General features: G+C 33.8%; 1 protein-coding gene across 1 annotated transcript in view; it reads left to right on the top strand.

Annotated features, from left to right (window-relative positions):
- The first annotated feature begins 351 nt into the window (after nt 1–351).
- Nucleotides 352–15,502, top strand: part of sr (zinc finger domain-containg protein striped) — a 383,455-nt gene continuing 368,304 nt past the window's right edge. Inside the window, exons 1-2 of the mRNA XM_075290174.1 lie at nt 352–1,230; nt 5,485–5,607. Coding sequence (XP_075146289.1) covers nt 423–1,230; nt 5,485–5,607 — 931 coding nt within the window. The 5' untranslated portion in view covers nt 352–422. The remainder of the gene's footprint in view (nt 1,231–5,484; nt 5,608–15,502) is intronic.

Genomic DNA, 15,502 nt, shown 5'->3' with positions numbered 1-15,502 from the left:
ATATATTGATAACCAGTACATCAATTCAAACAACAAAGACTGATATTAAAATCATCAAACCCTCCGAATTGAACAATCTAGAGAAATTTTAAAAAATTATTTAGATAAATTTATTGAAAACAAAAAACAAAAAAACTTAACTAAAATGTTTAGCAAAATGTTTTTACAAAAATTTTGAAATCAGAAATGTAAGTGGAAGAGTTAAATTTTCAAATATTAATGTGTATTTCCAACAAAGTTATTATTTCGTTATTATTAATTTCGTTTTCATTTACAAACACAAAAAGAAAAAACAATACTTACACATAGTTTTTACAAGTGTACTGTCCTCTTAAGTTTTTGAGTATTTTTCGGTTTTTGGTGTTTAAGTGTGAGAATTTTGTTTTTAATTTTTATTCGTGAGTTAATTTGTGAACGTAAACATGTTGTTAGCTATGCGTCGAGAAACCGAACATCCCCCACACCATCACAATACAGTGTCTGCAACAGGAACTCCAGTAGGTAGTGGATCCGCTGTTACAACTGTCGTCAATGCCACCAATGTCACTCACCACAGCAGTACCACACATCATAGTCTAACGTTATCCACCAGTGCCAGTGCAAACAATGGCCTTCATGACTCCTTGAATACTCCCTCAACGCCTCTATTAAACTTAGGTCGAAATCCTTTACAATTTGCAGCCCCTCCACCGCCACCACCTCCCATCACTGTACAACCGGGACCACAATTTGGTTTCTATAGTCCTTCGGCAGCGGGAGCATCACCATATTTCCATCATTACACAACACCATCTTCATATGGAAGTAGCTGTACAAGTCTTACGGGACATCCGTCTAATGGTATCTATTCGAATTCGGCAGAACGTTCAACGAATGCTGCCGCACCAGAAGAATTAGAAGAATTCGTGGATATATTTCAAGTTCAACATTTGTTGCTGGATCATTCTGCTGCAGCGGGCAATCAGCCACCACCCACATCTCACATAGCATCTTCGTCGTCATTTACGACGACAGCGTGTGGATCACAAATTTTAACCGGATTAACGACATCAACAACTACATCGGCACCCCTGAGTAGTTCAGCAGCTGCTATTAGCTCTGAACATCTTACACTTACCACCAGCACAGTAACTTCAACATCTGCCACAACGTACACAAATCTGGCAAAGCCTCAACCTAGACCACGTCTAAATTTGCAGAAAGCTTCAGAGTTTGCAGCGCAAGTACAAGGTAAGTATATCTATTTTCCATCCATCCATCCATCATAGAATATGGGGCTATACTAACTTTGTCATTCCGTTTGTAATACATCGAGATATTGGTCTCAGACCCCATAAAGAAAATATATTTTGAGTCGAGGAGATATTCTGAATACATCTAGTAATGTCCGTCCGTCTGTTGAAATCGCCTTAGCACATTGCATGGAGTTGCCATAAAAACGCCTAGCGAATATTTTATGACTTTTCATGGCCAAAGAAAAACGAAAGCCGTTCATGAAATCATAAACGCCCGTGGACGAAACAGTGAACATTCAGTTTTGAACGTTTAGGTTTCATTTTCCGTCCGTTCATGATTTTGGAAGATAATTTTTATACCCTCCACCATAGGATGGGGGGTATATTAACTTTGTCATTCCGTTTGCAACACATCGAAATATTGATCTAAGACCCCATAAAGTATATATATTCTAGGTCGTGGTGAAATTCTGAGTCCATCTAAGCATGTCCGTCCGTCCGTCTGTTGAAATCACGCTAACTTTCGAACGAAACTAGCTATCGACTTAAAACATGGCATAAGTAGTTGTTATTTATGTAGGTCGGATGGTATTGCAAATAGGCCATATCGGAGCACTTTTACGTATAGCCCCCATATAAACCGACCCCTAGATTTGGCTTGCGGAACCTCATGGAGGAGCAAAATTCATTCGATCCGGTTGAAATTTGGGACGTGGTGTTAGTATATGGTCTCTAACAGCCATGCAAAAATTGGTTCATATTGGTCCATAATTATATATAGCCCCCATATAAATCGATCCCTAGATTTGACCTCCGGAGCCTCTTGTAGGAGCAAATTTCATCCGATCCGGTTGAAATTTGGTACGTGGTGTTAGCATATGGTATCTAATAGCCATGCAAAAATTGGTCCCTATCGGTCCATAATTATATATAGCCCACATATAAATCGATCCACAGATTTGAGCAAATTTCATCCGATCCGGTTGAAATTTGGTACTTGGTGTTAGTATGGTTTCTAACAACCATGCAAAAATTGGTCAATTGATCACCGAATTCGCCTCTTAATAACAGCATCGTTACGTGTGCTGTGTTGCATGTGACACCGACTTTTTTATGCCAAATGTCATGCAATTCAATCTCTTGCATTCTGGTCCAAAATGTCAGAGTATTTTTTGGAATGCTACAGGCTGGTCTTAACTCCATAATCGACAATTTTGCATATTTCCATATCCCTTGAGTGCAAAATGAGCTTCGTCGCTGAACACAATTTTTGATATAAAGGTGGCTCTTCGACTAACTTGCCAAGAGCCCCTTCACCAATGATTCTGCATTTGGTAAAGGTCGTTCGACTTCAAATCGTGTAACAACAATATTTTGTATGGCTTCACATCGAAATCCTTCCGCAAAATCCCATGCCATATTGCTACGAACGGCAACGAATCGATGATTAATGGTCATCACTAACACAGTCCGATACAGCTGCGATATTTTTTTCAGTTCGCACTCTACTTAAAGTTTAATTTCCAACAATGTAAATTTGTGCGAAATTTAGTCAATGACTCGACCATATAAGAGAAGAATTTTCTTAACAGAGCACGCATTTGATAATAAAATTCAATGATTTGCAAGGGTGATGGTTAAATTATAGACCAAAACTAAAAAAAACGTGCGTCAGCTGTTTAAATTTGTGTTTCTAAAAGACCAATTGCTAAAAAATCTCCTTTTATATAAAATGACTTGGGATAAATTCTGTTTCCTGTCAGACTCAAAATATACTGAATGTATGTACTATGCATGGAGTAACAGGCTACCACCTGGCACGGTCGCCACAGATGGTGGAGTTCTACCAAAAATATTGGATTTTTTATAGATTGTTAGAATTCTTGATGTTTTGGTAGATAGAAATTAATTTTTGACAACATTTTCTATAGAAATAAAATTTTGACAAAATTTTCTATAGACATACAATTTAGACAAAATTCTCTATAGAAATAAAATTTTGACAAAATTTTCTATAGAAATAAAATTTTGACAAAATTTTTTATATAAATAAAATTTTACAACATTTTCCATGGAAATAAAATTTTAACAAAATATTCCAAAGAAATGAAATTTTGACAAAATGTTATTTCTATAGAAAATTTTATGAAAATTTTATTTCTATAGAAAATTTTATGAAAATTTTATTTCTATAGAAAATTTTATGGAAATTTTATTTCTATAGAAAATTTTGAACATTTTTTTTGACAACATTTTCGATAGAAATAAAATTTTGACAACATTTTCTATAGAAATAAAATTTTGACAACATTTTCGATAGAAATAAAATTTTGACAAAATTTTCTATAGAAATAAAATTTTGACAACATTTTCGATAGAAATAAAATTTTGACAAAATTTTCTATAGAAATAAAATTTTGACAACATTTTCGATAGAAATAAAATTTTGACAAAATTTTCTATAGAAATAAAATTTTGACAAAGTTTTCTACACAAATAAAATTTTCACAAAATATTCTATAGAAATAAAATTTTGACAAAATTTTCAATTGAAATAAAATTTTAACAAAATTTTCTATAGAAATAAAATTTTGACAACATTTTCTATAGAAAAAAAATTTGACAGCATTTTCTATAGAAATAAAATTTTGACTACATTTTATAGAAATAAAATTTTGACAAATTTTTCAATAGAAATAAAATTTTGACAACATTTCCTAGAGAAGTCAAATTTTGACAATGGAAATAAAATTTTGACATTTTCTATAGAAATAAAATTTTGACAAAATTTTCTATAGACATACAATTTAGACAAAATTCTCTATAGAAATAAAATTTTTACAGAATTTTTTATATAAATAAAATTTTCACAAAATTTTCTATAGAAATAAAATTTTGATAAATTTTTCTAAGGAAAGAAAATTTTGACAAAATTTTCTATAGAAATAAAATTTTCACAAAATATTCTATAGACATAAAATTTTGCGAACATTTTCTGTAGAAATAAAATTTTGACTTAATTTTATAGAAATAAAATTTTGACAAAATTTTCTATAGAAATAAAATTTTGACAACATTTTTTATAAAAATAAAATTTTGACAACATTTTCTATACAAAAAAAAATTTTGACTAAATTTTTTATAGAAATAAAATTGTGACTAATTTTTCTATTCAAATAAAATTTTGACAAAATTTTCTATAGAAATAAAATTTTGACAATATTTGCTATAAAAATAAAATTTTAACTAAATATTCCAGAGAAATAAAATTTTGACAAAATGTTATTTCTATAGAAAATTTTGGGAAAATTTTATTTCTATAAAAAAATTTTGTCAAAATCTTATTCCCAGGGCTAATTTTGATAAGATTTTCCATAGAAATAAAATTATGACAAAAAATTTCTTTTGGAAATAAAATTATGGCAAAAAATTTCCTTTGGAAATAAAATTTTGACAAAATTTTTTATAGAAAAAAATGTTGACAAAATTTTCTATAGGAATAAATTTTTTTTTGTTTATTTATTTATTTTATTAGAAATCCGTGATAGTACAAAAAAGTATAAACTTATAGATAGTACTATCTAATGGTCAATAACGCCTTTACAACATTTGGAGTGCAATCCTTTTGCCAAAATTTTCTATAGAAATAAAATTTTGACAAAATTTTCCATAGAAATAAAATTTTGACAACATTTTCTTTAGGAATGAAATTTTGGCAAAATTTTCTATAGAAATAAAATTTTGACAAAATTTTCTATAGAAATAAAATTTTAACAAAATTTTGTATAGAAATAAAATTTTTACAAAATATTTTTTTAAAGAAATAAAATTTTGACAACAATTGAGCTGAAATCAAATCAATAAAATTTAAAATTTGGACAATATTTTCCATAGAAATTAAATTTTTATTGTTGTTTTGATTTGAGCTTAAAACCATGCGTTGATTTAACTACAAGAGTAGCCTAACTAACAGAGGAAACGAATGGTTGTCAAATTTATTTGGAAATTTTTTAATTTGGTTGATGTGAGCTAAAATTATCTTCAATTTTTTGTAGATTCATTTTGGCACGAGTGGTAACCGTGCCACCTAGACCATATCGGTAATTTTTTTTTTTAAAGTTAGCTCTCATATGAGCCTGATCGCTCGATATTTTTGTTCTTAAGCTTTTAGGAAGCCCCGTTTTTTACTTATGTTATGTCCGTACGATTTTTTTTAAATAACATTAACATTTCTATTGTCTACTTGAAGGTGACTCTCCATCATCGCGACGAATGATCTTAGACTACCCGAATCCTTACTTGTATGGAAATCATTATCATACATCACCAAGTGAGGATCTAGTTGCCCTTTGGTTTGGCAGCAATGGATCAGGTAAGTGCTTTATGAAAATTATAAAAATTTGATCGTAAATTAAATTAATTACCCTGGTAGGTCTATATTGAATTAAGAAAAGGCCCACAAAGAAATACATTTTTTGTTTCTTCATAACTTTGATTAATCGAAACATTTATCATACAGCCATGCAACTTCTACTCAATATTTTATCATAGCACAAATTTCAACATTATATGAAATTACATTGAAAGTTGATTATAATTAAAACCCAAGCAGCCAGTCATTTATTTTTGCAAATTTTATATCGCTTAATACGCCTAAGAGTGCGACACGTCATATCTTAAAATGAAATGGAAATTTGTAATCTGAAACAGCAACAACAACAACACCGGCAAATATTTTAAATTTTGCAGAGACTAATACAAATACAGGAAAATATATTTGCAACAGCTAGGCATTTAATGAAAATCAAAAAAAGTTATATGTGTCTCCTTAAATTATTTTTAAAAGCATACGGATTTTGAACGATTTATGGGTTTTGATATAAAGTCCAACAAAATTAAATTCAATATTTTCTGATATGAATATGAGCTCCGACTGAGTGAGTGAATAAGTGCATTTATGACTGACTAGATCTGCCTAGGATGGCGAGTGACTGGAGTTTTACTTGTGTGTGTGTGTGTTTTTTGTTGGAGCCCAGTTTTATTACTTAGATTGTGCGCATGCGCATAGACATAGGCATTGGGCCTTGCCTGTTTCCTTGGCTGCCTATGTGTATATGATGCAAACTTTTCTATTAAGTAATAAAAATAATTTTTTTGTTAAATATAATTTTTTAACGCCTTTTTAAACATTACACACTTGGTTTAAAATACGGTGACAATTTTTTTTTTCTTTTTTTTACGTTTTAGAAAAAAAAAACAGAACTAACCAGGATGTCCGTCTACACGCAAAGAAAAAAAAAACGTTTGGAAAACGTGTACCGAAAACGTTTTTCTTTTGTTAGAGTTTTTTGAATTGCTTCGAAAATTTTAAACTTTTATCACCAAAAAAATTCGTTTGTTACAAAATTTTTATTTTTTCAATAAAAAAAGTTATTTTTGAAATAACATCACAGTCCATTTCGTTTATATCAAACACTGTTCTTTTCTGACTTTAGGTCTTTAATAAGACACATTTTACAGTTCAAAATTTAATATAGTACAATGTAATGTTGAACATTTTTTCGGAATCTTCCGAATATATCTGGAATATATGTAAAAAAAAAACAAAAGCAAAAAAAAACTTTGGCCGAAGCAGGGATCGAACCCACGACCCTTGGCATGAGAGTCGGACGTAGCTACCACTGCTCCACGGTGCCAAATTAACTGTTTGTTTCTGTTAAATAAACTTTGTTTATTCGGTTCTTGGGCGCCGCAAGCTATGCTATATAAATATAACTTATATGGATATTTATCTATTGATGACCATAACAGGTACATAGCTCAGTGGTTAGTGTGTTGGCTTACAATGTGCATGGTCCGCGGTTCGATTCTCCGTCCAGGCGAAAGGTAAAAAAAATTTTAAAAATTTATAAAATCGTATAATTTCTTCTACATTGTTGGTATTACAGGAAAAGGTGTTAAGAACTAAAAATCCTCATGGTTGTGAGAAAGATGTGAGGGACAATGCAATTAGCAAGAAAATAATGTTTTTTTTTGAGCTAGTCTTTATGAAATTGTTTTTACATCCTGGAAAAGAATAAACGTTTATCACAAAAAGTATATACTTTTCTTCCAAATACACTTCCTTACAGCGAAAAGCAAATGAGAAACGAACTTTGTTTGTCTAAAATTTCGTTTGGGAGGAAAGAATTATTTTTTTGCGTGTAATATTAATTGGACGTTACAAGCCTTAGCCAGTAAATTATAAAATTGGTGAGGTTGGCTTTAGCAGCTGCGGATGATTTAAATGTTTTCGTATTTTTTTTTTTTTTTTTGAATAAAATAAAATGAAATTTATGGTATTAGTATGGACTGAGCAGAAAATTACCGAGTAAAAGAAACAGAAACAAATTCGACTGGCACGTTGACTATAATTCCTTATTATATATAAACCCTTATTGAAATATCAATTCAGTTAACTAAAGCTACATGCGTTTGTAATTCCTTGCAAATCGGTTAAAAAGTTAAGTTTCGAAATCCTCATAACATCAGTCTCCATGAAGTAGGACCCCGAAAATTATATATAAAAAAAATATATAAAAAAAAATAAAACATTTTTTATACCCACCACCATAGGATGGGGGTATATTAACTTTGTCATTCCGTTTGTAACACATCGAAATATTGATCTAAGACCCCATAAAGTATATATATTCTGGGTCGTGGTGAAATTCTGAGTCGATCTGAGCATGTCCGTCCGTCTGTTGAAATCACGCTAACTTCCGAACGAAACAAGCTATCGACTTGAAACTTGGCAAAAGTAATTGTTATTGATGTAGGTCGGATGGTATTGCAAATGGGCCATATCGGTCCACTTTTACGTATAGCCCCCATATAAACGGACCCCCAAATTTGGCTTGCGAGGCCTCTAAGAGAAGCAAATTTCATCCGATACGGCTGAAATTTGGTACATGGTGTTAATATATGTTAATCCGATCCGGCTGAAATTTGGTACATGGTATTAGTATATGGTCTCTAACAACTACGCAAAAATTGGTCAACATCGGTCCATAATTATATATAGCCCCCATATAAACCGATCCCCCGATTTGGCTTGCGAGGCCTCTAAGAGAAGCAAATTTCATCCGATCCGGCTGAAATTTGGTACATGGTGTTAGTATATTGTCTCTAACAACCATGCAAAAATTGGTCCACATCGTTCCATAATTATATATAGCCCCCATATAAACCGATCACCAGATTTGACCTCCGGAGCCTCTTGGAAGACCAAAATTCATCTGATTCAGTTGAAATTTGGTACGTGGTGTTAATATATAAACACCAATGCAAACATTTGTCGAAATCGGTCAATAATTATATATAGCCTCCATATAAACCGATCCCCAGATTTGACCTCCAGAACCCCTTGGAAGAGCAAAATTCTTCCCAATCGTTTGAAATTTGGTACGTGATGTTAGTATATGGTATCCAATAACCATGCAAGAATTGGTTCCTATCAGCCCATAATGATATATAGCTCCCATATAAACCGATACCCAGATTTCACCTCCGGTGCCTTTTGGAGAAGCAAAATTCATCATATCTGCTTGAAATTTGGTACGTGGTGATCGTATATGATATTTAACAACCATGCCAAAAGTGGTCCATATCAGTCCATAATCATATATAGCCCCATATAAACCGATCCCGAGATTTGGTTTTGGAGCCTCTTGGAGGAGCAAATTTCATCCGAGTGAGTTGAAATTTGGTACATTGTGCTAATATATGGTCGTTAAAAACCATGCGTAACTAGGTCCATATCGGTCTATATTTATATATATCCCTCAGATAAATCGATTTCCAATCACACAAAAATTGGTCCATATCAAGTTCATCAATCTATATAGCCCCCATATTTCAATTCTGGCTCTCTACGTCGATTCGTAATTATTTGTGGACTTACCTATACATAAGTTTTTTTGTCTAATATATACCACGTATGGACTAACTCACAATTTAGAAAACGATGTTAAGATGTTTTAAGATACCACAACCAAAGTAATTCGATTGTGAATGACAGTCTTTCGTAGAAGTTTCTACGCAATCCATGGTGGAGGGTACATAAGATTCGGCCTGGCCGAACTTACGGCCGTATATACTTGTTTTTTTTTTTTTTTAATAAAATAAAATTAAATTTATGGGCTTAGTATGGATTGAGCAGAAAATTACCGAGTAAAAGAAACAGAAACAAATTCGACTGGGATAATGATTATACTTCCTTATTATATACAAACCCTTATTGAAAATCAATTCAGTTAACTAAAGCTACATGCGTTTGTAATTCCTTGCAAATCGGTAAAAAAGTTGAGTTTCGAAATCCCCATAACATCAGGCTCCATGAAGTAGGACCCCGAAAATTATATAAAAAACAACAACACCAAATTTTTATGTTTTTTGAGGAGGATTGTTTTTTTTTTTTTTTTTTGTTTGGTACCATTTACATTATGAAAATAATAAAAATTAAAGCCAATTGCCTTTGGACTTCCTTTTCAAGTAGGGGCTATTTTCGCATTGTGAGATTTGAAAATAGTGGCGACTATACACAATTTTGTTGTTCCGAAAAACATTTTAACACATCAGATTAGCTTTTTACGTGTCGTAGAGTTTAAGACTTTTTTCCTATGGACACATTCCCAAGTGATTCATGTTCATGAACACATATTTAGTTTTTTTCTTAAAAAAAAGGGGAAATGAACCCTAATATTATTTTGGGGTCGACTTTCATGCTTCAGTTACATTGTGTTGTTGCTCATTTTCATGGAACTCATATTCATCATGAAGTGCCGGGAGCTACAGTGGTGGAATGGTTAGCATGCCCGCCGCTTTCGACCAAACACCAAAAAGTTTTTCAGCGGTGGATTATCCCACCTCAGTAATGCTGGTGACATTTCTGAGGGTTTCAAAGCTTCTCCAAGTGGTTTCACTGCAATGTGGAACGCCGTTCTGACTCGGCTATAAAAAGGAGATCCCTTGTCATTGAGCTTAACATAGAATCGGGCAGCACTCAGTGATAAGAGAGACGTTCACCACTGTGGCCTGAATAGTCTAAGTGAGCCTGAAATATCGGGCTACCTAACCTATTATGAAGTACCTTCACACTTTTGTGGCCCTGTTTTATTTGGTTTTTGGGGTTTGTTTTCCCGTGACCAATTTTCATACCGCCGATAACGTTCAATAAATTCTAGTGGAGGAAGACAAATTTTGATTTCCTTTTCAAAAATCACTAGAGATGATTTCTCCCTATTTTTAGTTAACATACGAGTACGAATTAAATCTATTTTTTTTTCATGAGCGTGATTTTGCAGAAAATGTGCGTGAAAATTCACGAACCGCACAACATATTTCTTTCAGTCCCATTTACACACATTCACGAGAGTTGCTTTAGATTTCGTTCACGATTCACGCATGTCACGACAATATCGTGTCACGCGCACACCTCTACAACCAACCCATACAGAGAAGCAGTTTTATATATAGAGCATAATTTTAAGCGTCCACGAGCTGGTGTAAAGAAAATTTATTTGCCGCAAACATACCATTAATTGGCGACTTTCTTAAAAATACAGCTTTTGGAACTGAAAAGTTCTCCGGCATTACATACTAATATATTAAATTTTAACATAAACGAAATGGACTATGATTTTGAAACAAAAAATTTTTTTTTGCAAAAATAAAAATTTTGTAATTTTTTTTAATGATATAAGTTTGAAACTTTCGAAGAAATTCAAAAAAACTCTAACAAATGACCAACGTTTTCGATACACGTCTTCAAAACATTTTCTTGTTTTGTGTGTGTATACTCAGCCAGTCAACCTATAACCAAGACTGTGGGCTCTATGTTTCCCATTTCGAAAGCGTTCGAATCCTTCTACTGATGAGTTCTATTGATGTAGAAGAACTTTTTATGTTTAAAACCCTTGGGTTACTTACACAATAGACTGAATGGTCCAAGTGAGCCTGAAACTTAATCGGGCTGCCACTTTAATCTTAACCTAACCCCTGGGAATGTAACAGGTTGGTTGATAAGTACCCGGTCTGACACATAGATGGCGTCGCTAGTATTAAATGCATATTATTTTTATATAGTACCAACCTTCAAATGATTCGTGTCAATATTTGACGTCTGTAAGTCAATTAGTTTGTGAGATAGAGCGTCTTTTGTGAAGCAACTTTTGTTATTGTGAAAAAAATGGAAAAAAGGAATTTCGTGTTTTGATAAAATACTGTTTTCTGAAGGGGAAAAATACGGTGGAAGCAAAACCTTGGCTTGATAATGAGTTTCCGGACTCTGCCCCAGGGAAATCAACAATAATGGATTGGTATGCAAAATTCAAGCGTGGTGAAATGAGCACAGAGGACGGTTAACGCAGTGGACACCCGAAAGAGGTGGTTACCGACGAAAATATCAAAAAAAAATCCACAAAATGATTTTGAATGACCGTAAAATGAAGTTGATAGAGATAGCAGAGGCATTAAAGATATCAAAGGAACGTGTTGGTCATATCATTCATCAATATTTGGATATGCGGAAGATCTGTGCAAAATGGGTGCCGCGCGAGCTCACATTTGACCAAAAACAACAACGTGTTGATGATTCTGAGCGGTGTTTGCAGCTGTTAACTAGTAATACACCCTAGTTTTTTCGTCAATATGCGACAATGGATGAAACATGGCTCCATCACTACACTCCTGAGTCCAATCGACAGTCGGCTGAGTGCACAGCGACCGGTGAACCGTCTCCGAAGCGTGGAAAGACTCAAAAGTCCGCTTGCAAAGTAATGGCCTCTGTTTTTTGGGATGCGCATGGAATAATTTTTATCGATTATCTTGAGAAGGGAAAATCCATCAACGGTGACTATTATATGGCGTTATTGGAGTGTTTGAAGGTCGAAATCGCGGCAAAACGGCCCCATATGAAGAAGAAAAAAGTGTTGTTCCACCAAGACAACGCTCCGTGCCACAAGTCATTGAGAACGATGGCAAAAATTCTTGAATTGGGCTTCGAATTGCTTCCCCACCCACCGTATTCTCCAGATCTGGCTCCCAGCGACTTTTTCTTGTTCTCAGACCTCAAAAGGATGGCTGCCGAAACTGAGGCCTACTTTGAGGCAAAACCGAAGGAGTACTACCAAAATTGTATCAAAAAATTGGAAGGTCGTACAATCGTTGTATCGCTCTTGAAGGGAACTACATATGTTGAATAATAAAAACGAATTTTGACAAAAAATGTGTTTTTCTTTGTTAAACCGGGGACTTATCAGCCAACCTGTTATATCTAAGTGGACTTCAAATATACATAACATCTAACTGATTCTGTAACAGCATAGACGAATAAATGCATTCGGAAAAAATATCTACAATATTTTATTCAATTAAAATCTTAATTGAATTTGAAGAAACATTAAAATAAACAATTAACAATTAAATTAAACAATTAAAACATGGACCGATACTCACTATTTTCGGCACACCCTTTTGAGGTCCTAAAATAATTCTAGATTTCCAATTTCAGGCAAATTGGATAAAAACTACTGTTTCTATTAGCCCAAGAAGTAAAATCGGGAGGTCGGCCTATATGGGGGCTATATCAAAACATTTACCGAAACTCATCATTTTTGACACACCTCTTTATGGGTCTAAGATACCTCTAGATTTCCAATTTCAGGCAAATTGGTTAAAAACTACGGCTTTTATAAGTCCAAGAAATAAAATCGGGAGATCGGTCTATATGGAGGCTGTATCAAAACATGGACCTATACTCACCATTTCCGGCTACATCCTTTCATGGTCCTACAATACCTCTAGATTTCCAATTTCAGACAAAACGGATAAAAACTACGGTTACTAGAAGCACAAGAATTAAGATCTGGAGATCGGTCTATATGGGGGCTATACCACGCCACTTTCGGCACACGTGTTTGATGTCCTCAAATACCTCTAGATTTCCAATTTGAGGCAAATTGGATAAAAACTACGGTTTCTATTAGCCCAATAAGTAAAATTGGGAGGCCGGTGTATATGGGGGCTATACCAAAACATGGACCGATACTCACCATTTGTGGCACACGTATTTTTTGGACCTAAAATACCTCTAGATTTCCAATTTCTGGCAAATGGGATAACAACTTACGGATTCTATAAACCCAATAAGTAAAACCAGGAGATCGGTCTATATAGGGCCTATACCAAAACATGGACTGATACTCACCATTTTTGACGCACCTCTTTATGGTTCTAAAATACCTATAGATTTCCAATTTCAGGCAAATTGGATAAAAACCCACGGATTCTAGAAGCCCAAGAAGTAAAATCGGGAGATCGGTCTATATGAGGGTTATACCAAAACATGGACCGATGCTCACCATTTTTAGCACACCTTTATGGTCCTAAAATACCTCCAGGTTTAAATTTTCAGACAAAGTGGATAAAACTACGTTTTCTATAAGCCTAAAACCCCAAAGCGGGAGGTCGGTTTATATGGGGAGTATTTCAAAATCTGGACCGATATAGCCCATCTTCGAACTTGACCTGCCTGCAGACAAAAGATGAGTTTGTGCAAAATTTCAGCACGATAGCGGCATTATTGAAGAGTGTAGCGTGATTACTCCAGGCAAACAGCTAGACACACAGACGGACATGGTTATATAAATCTACTTCAGTTTAAATTTGATGACATTTTGTTTGTATAAAGTAGGAAAATTCGACACCTTTATATTTCCTCGGTGTGTTTGTATGATTCTATGAAATTCATTCATGTTTTCACTTGAATGGGCTATTGTTATTGTTTGAATTTTCCAAACTATTTCTTGACTACAGACATACATGTGGCGCTTTCCACCTCGAGTCACTATATATCAAGACAAAATCCTATATGGCGAATTTTAATGCTTTGAGCCAGTAAGTAAAAATAAAATACCAAGTTCCTATCTATGAGGAAACATAAGACACAGTCCTGATATTGCATTCATCCACCCGTCCAACATATCATCTTCCAACTGTGAATGAATCATTTATCAAAGGCTTTTAAACTTTTGACCACAAAGAAGCCACAAAAAAAATCTCAAAAGAGATACACTAAAGATCATTCATTTCCTCTCACTGTTGATCACGAGCATGGTAGAATAAGGCAAGGAAGTACGACATAATTGCAGTGGAGGCCACCAAAAACGAATTGCATTTCCAGCTAAGATTTGATTGCAATAGATTTGTGCAATTAAGTTGGCATTTTTCCTTTTATTTTTTGGTCATAGTGATGTGACGACCACAATGACTCCCAAGATACAATGCAACAATTATAGGAGGATAGAGAAGGCGTAGTGTGATTTTAGTATGGCAAATTAGTTTTTTCTTTCAACTATGATTAGGGCAAAAAGGTAATATACTAAGGCTGAAAGACGGACGGACAGCATACATTAATTCTTGTGGTAATTAGAGTCAATATATCTGGTGATTTCTAAAGTCTTAACTGATGCTGTCATATATTTATAAACATCCATATGGATCATGGAGGGAAATTTTTGCGCTACGAATATGGGCCCATGAAAATTACCCCCAAACACTACATGAAGTAGGACCCTCAAAATTATGTGCAAAACAACAACACATTTTATTCATGGAGCCGTTTGTATTATGTAAATAACTATTTTATAATAAAAGCAACTGTGATGAATTCAAATTATACATTTTTGTAACGTGCGTTGTATGTAAAAAAAGATTTTTCTAGCATTTCCGTTGAAACTTTTCTTGAATTTTCTTTGGTATAAACCACACAGAGCCCGAGACCTTTCTAAAGAAAACGGTGGAATACAAGATGTGGTAGATTTTTTTTGGCTCGAGTAGCAACCGTGATTGTGCTTTGTTTTGAAGTGGGTCCTATTTTCGCATTTATTTTTGGCCCCGTTACATTATGAAAATAAACCCCAATATTTTAAATGAAAATGAACCCCCATTTCCTTTTTAGGATAGTGTTTCGTTTTCAAGTGGTGCCTTTTTCGATTTCTGTGATTTGAAAATGGTGGCAAATGTACACACTTTTGTTCCGTATAGCATTGTATCGCATCAGATTTATTTTATAAAGACGGCCTGCGGCCGGGGCTTAAGACATTCTTCTACGACCAGAGCCAAAGTGGGCTAACGCGATTTCTAAAACATTGGAACTCAGTAACACATAATTATTTTTTTGTTAAAACTTCATATTTTCCAATAGTTAGGGTCCATTTTCACACGGT

Source organism: Haematobia irritans, chromosome 1 (assembly GCF_050003625.1).
Source record: "Haematobia irritans isolate KBUSLIRL chromosome 1, ASM5000362v1, whole genome shotgun sequence".
Lineage (NCBI taxonomy): Eukaryota > Metazoa > Arthropoda > Insecta > Diptera > Muscidae > Haematobia > Haematobia irritans.
The sequence above is the reverse complement of the archived record's forward strand: the minus strand, read 5'-3'. Positions and strand labels throughout refer to the sequence as shown.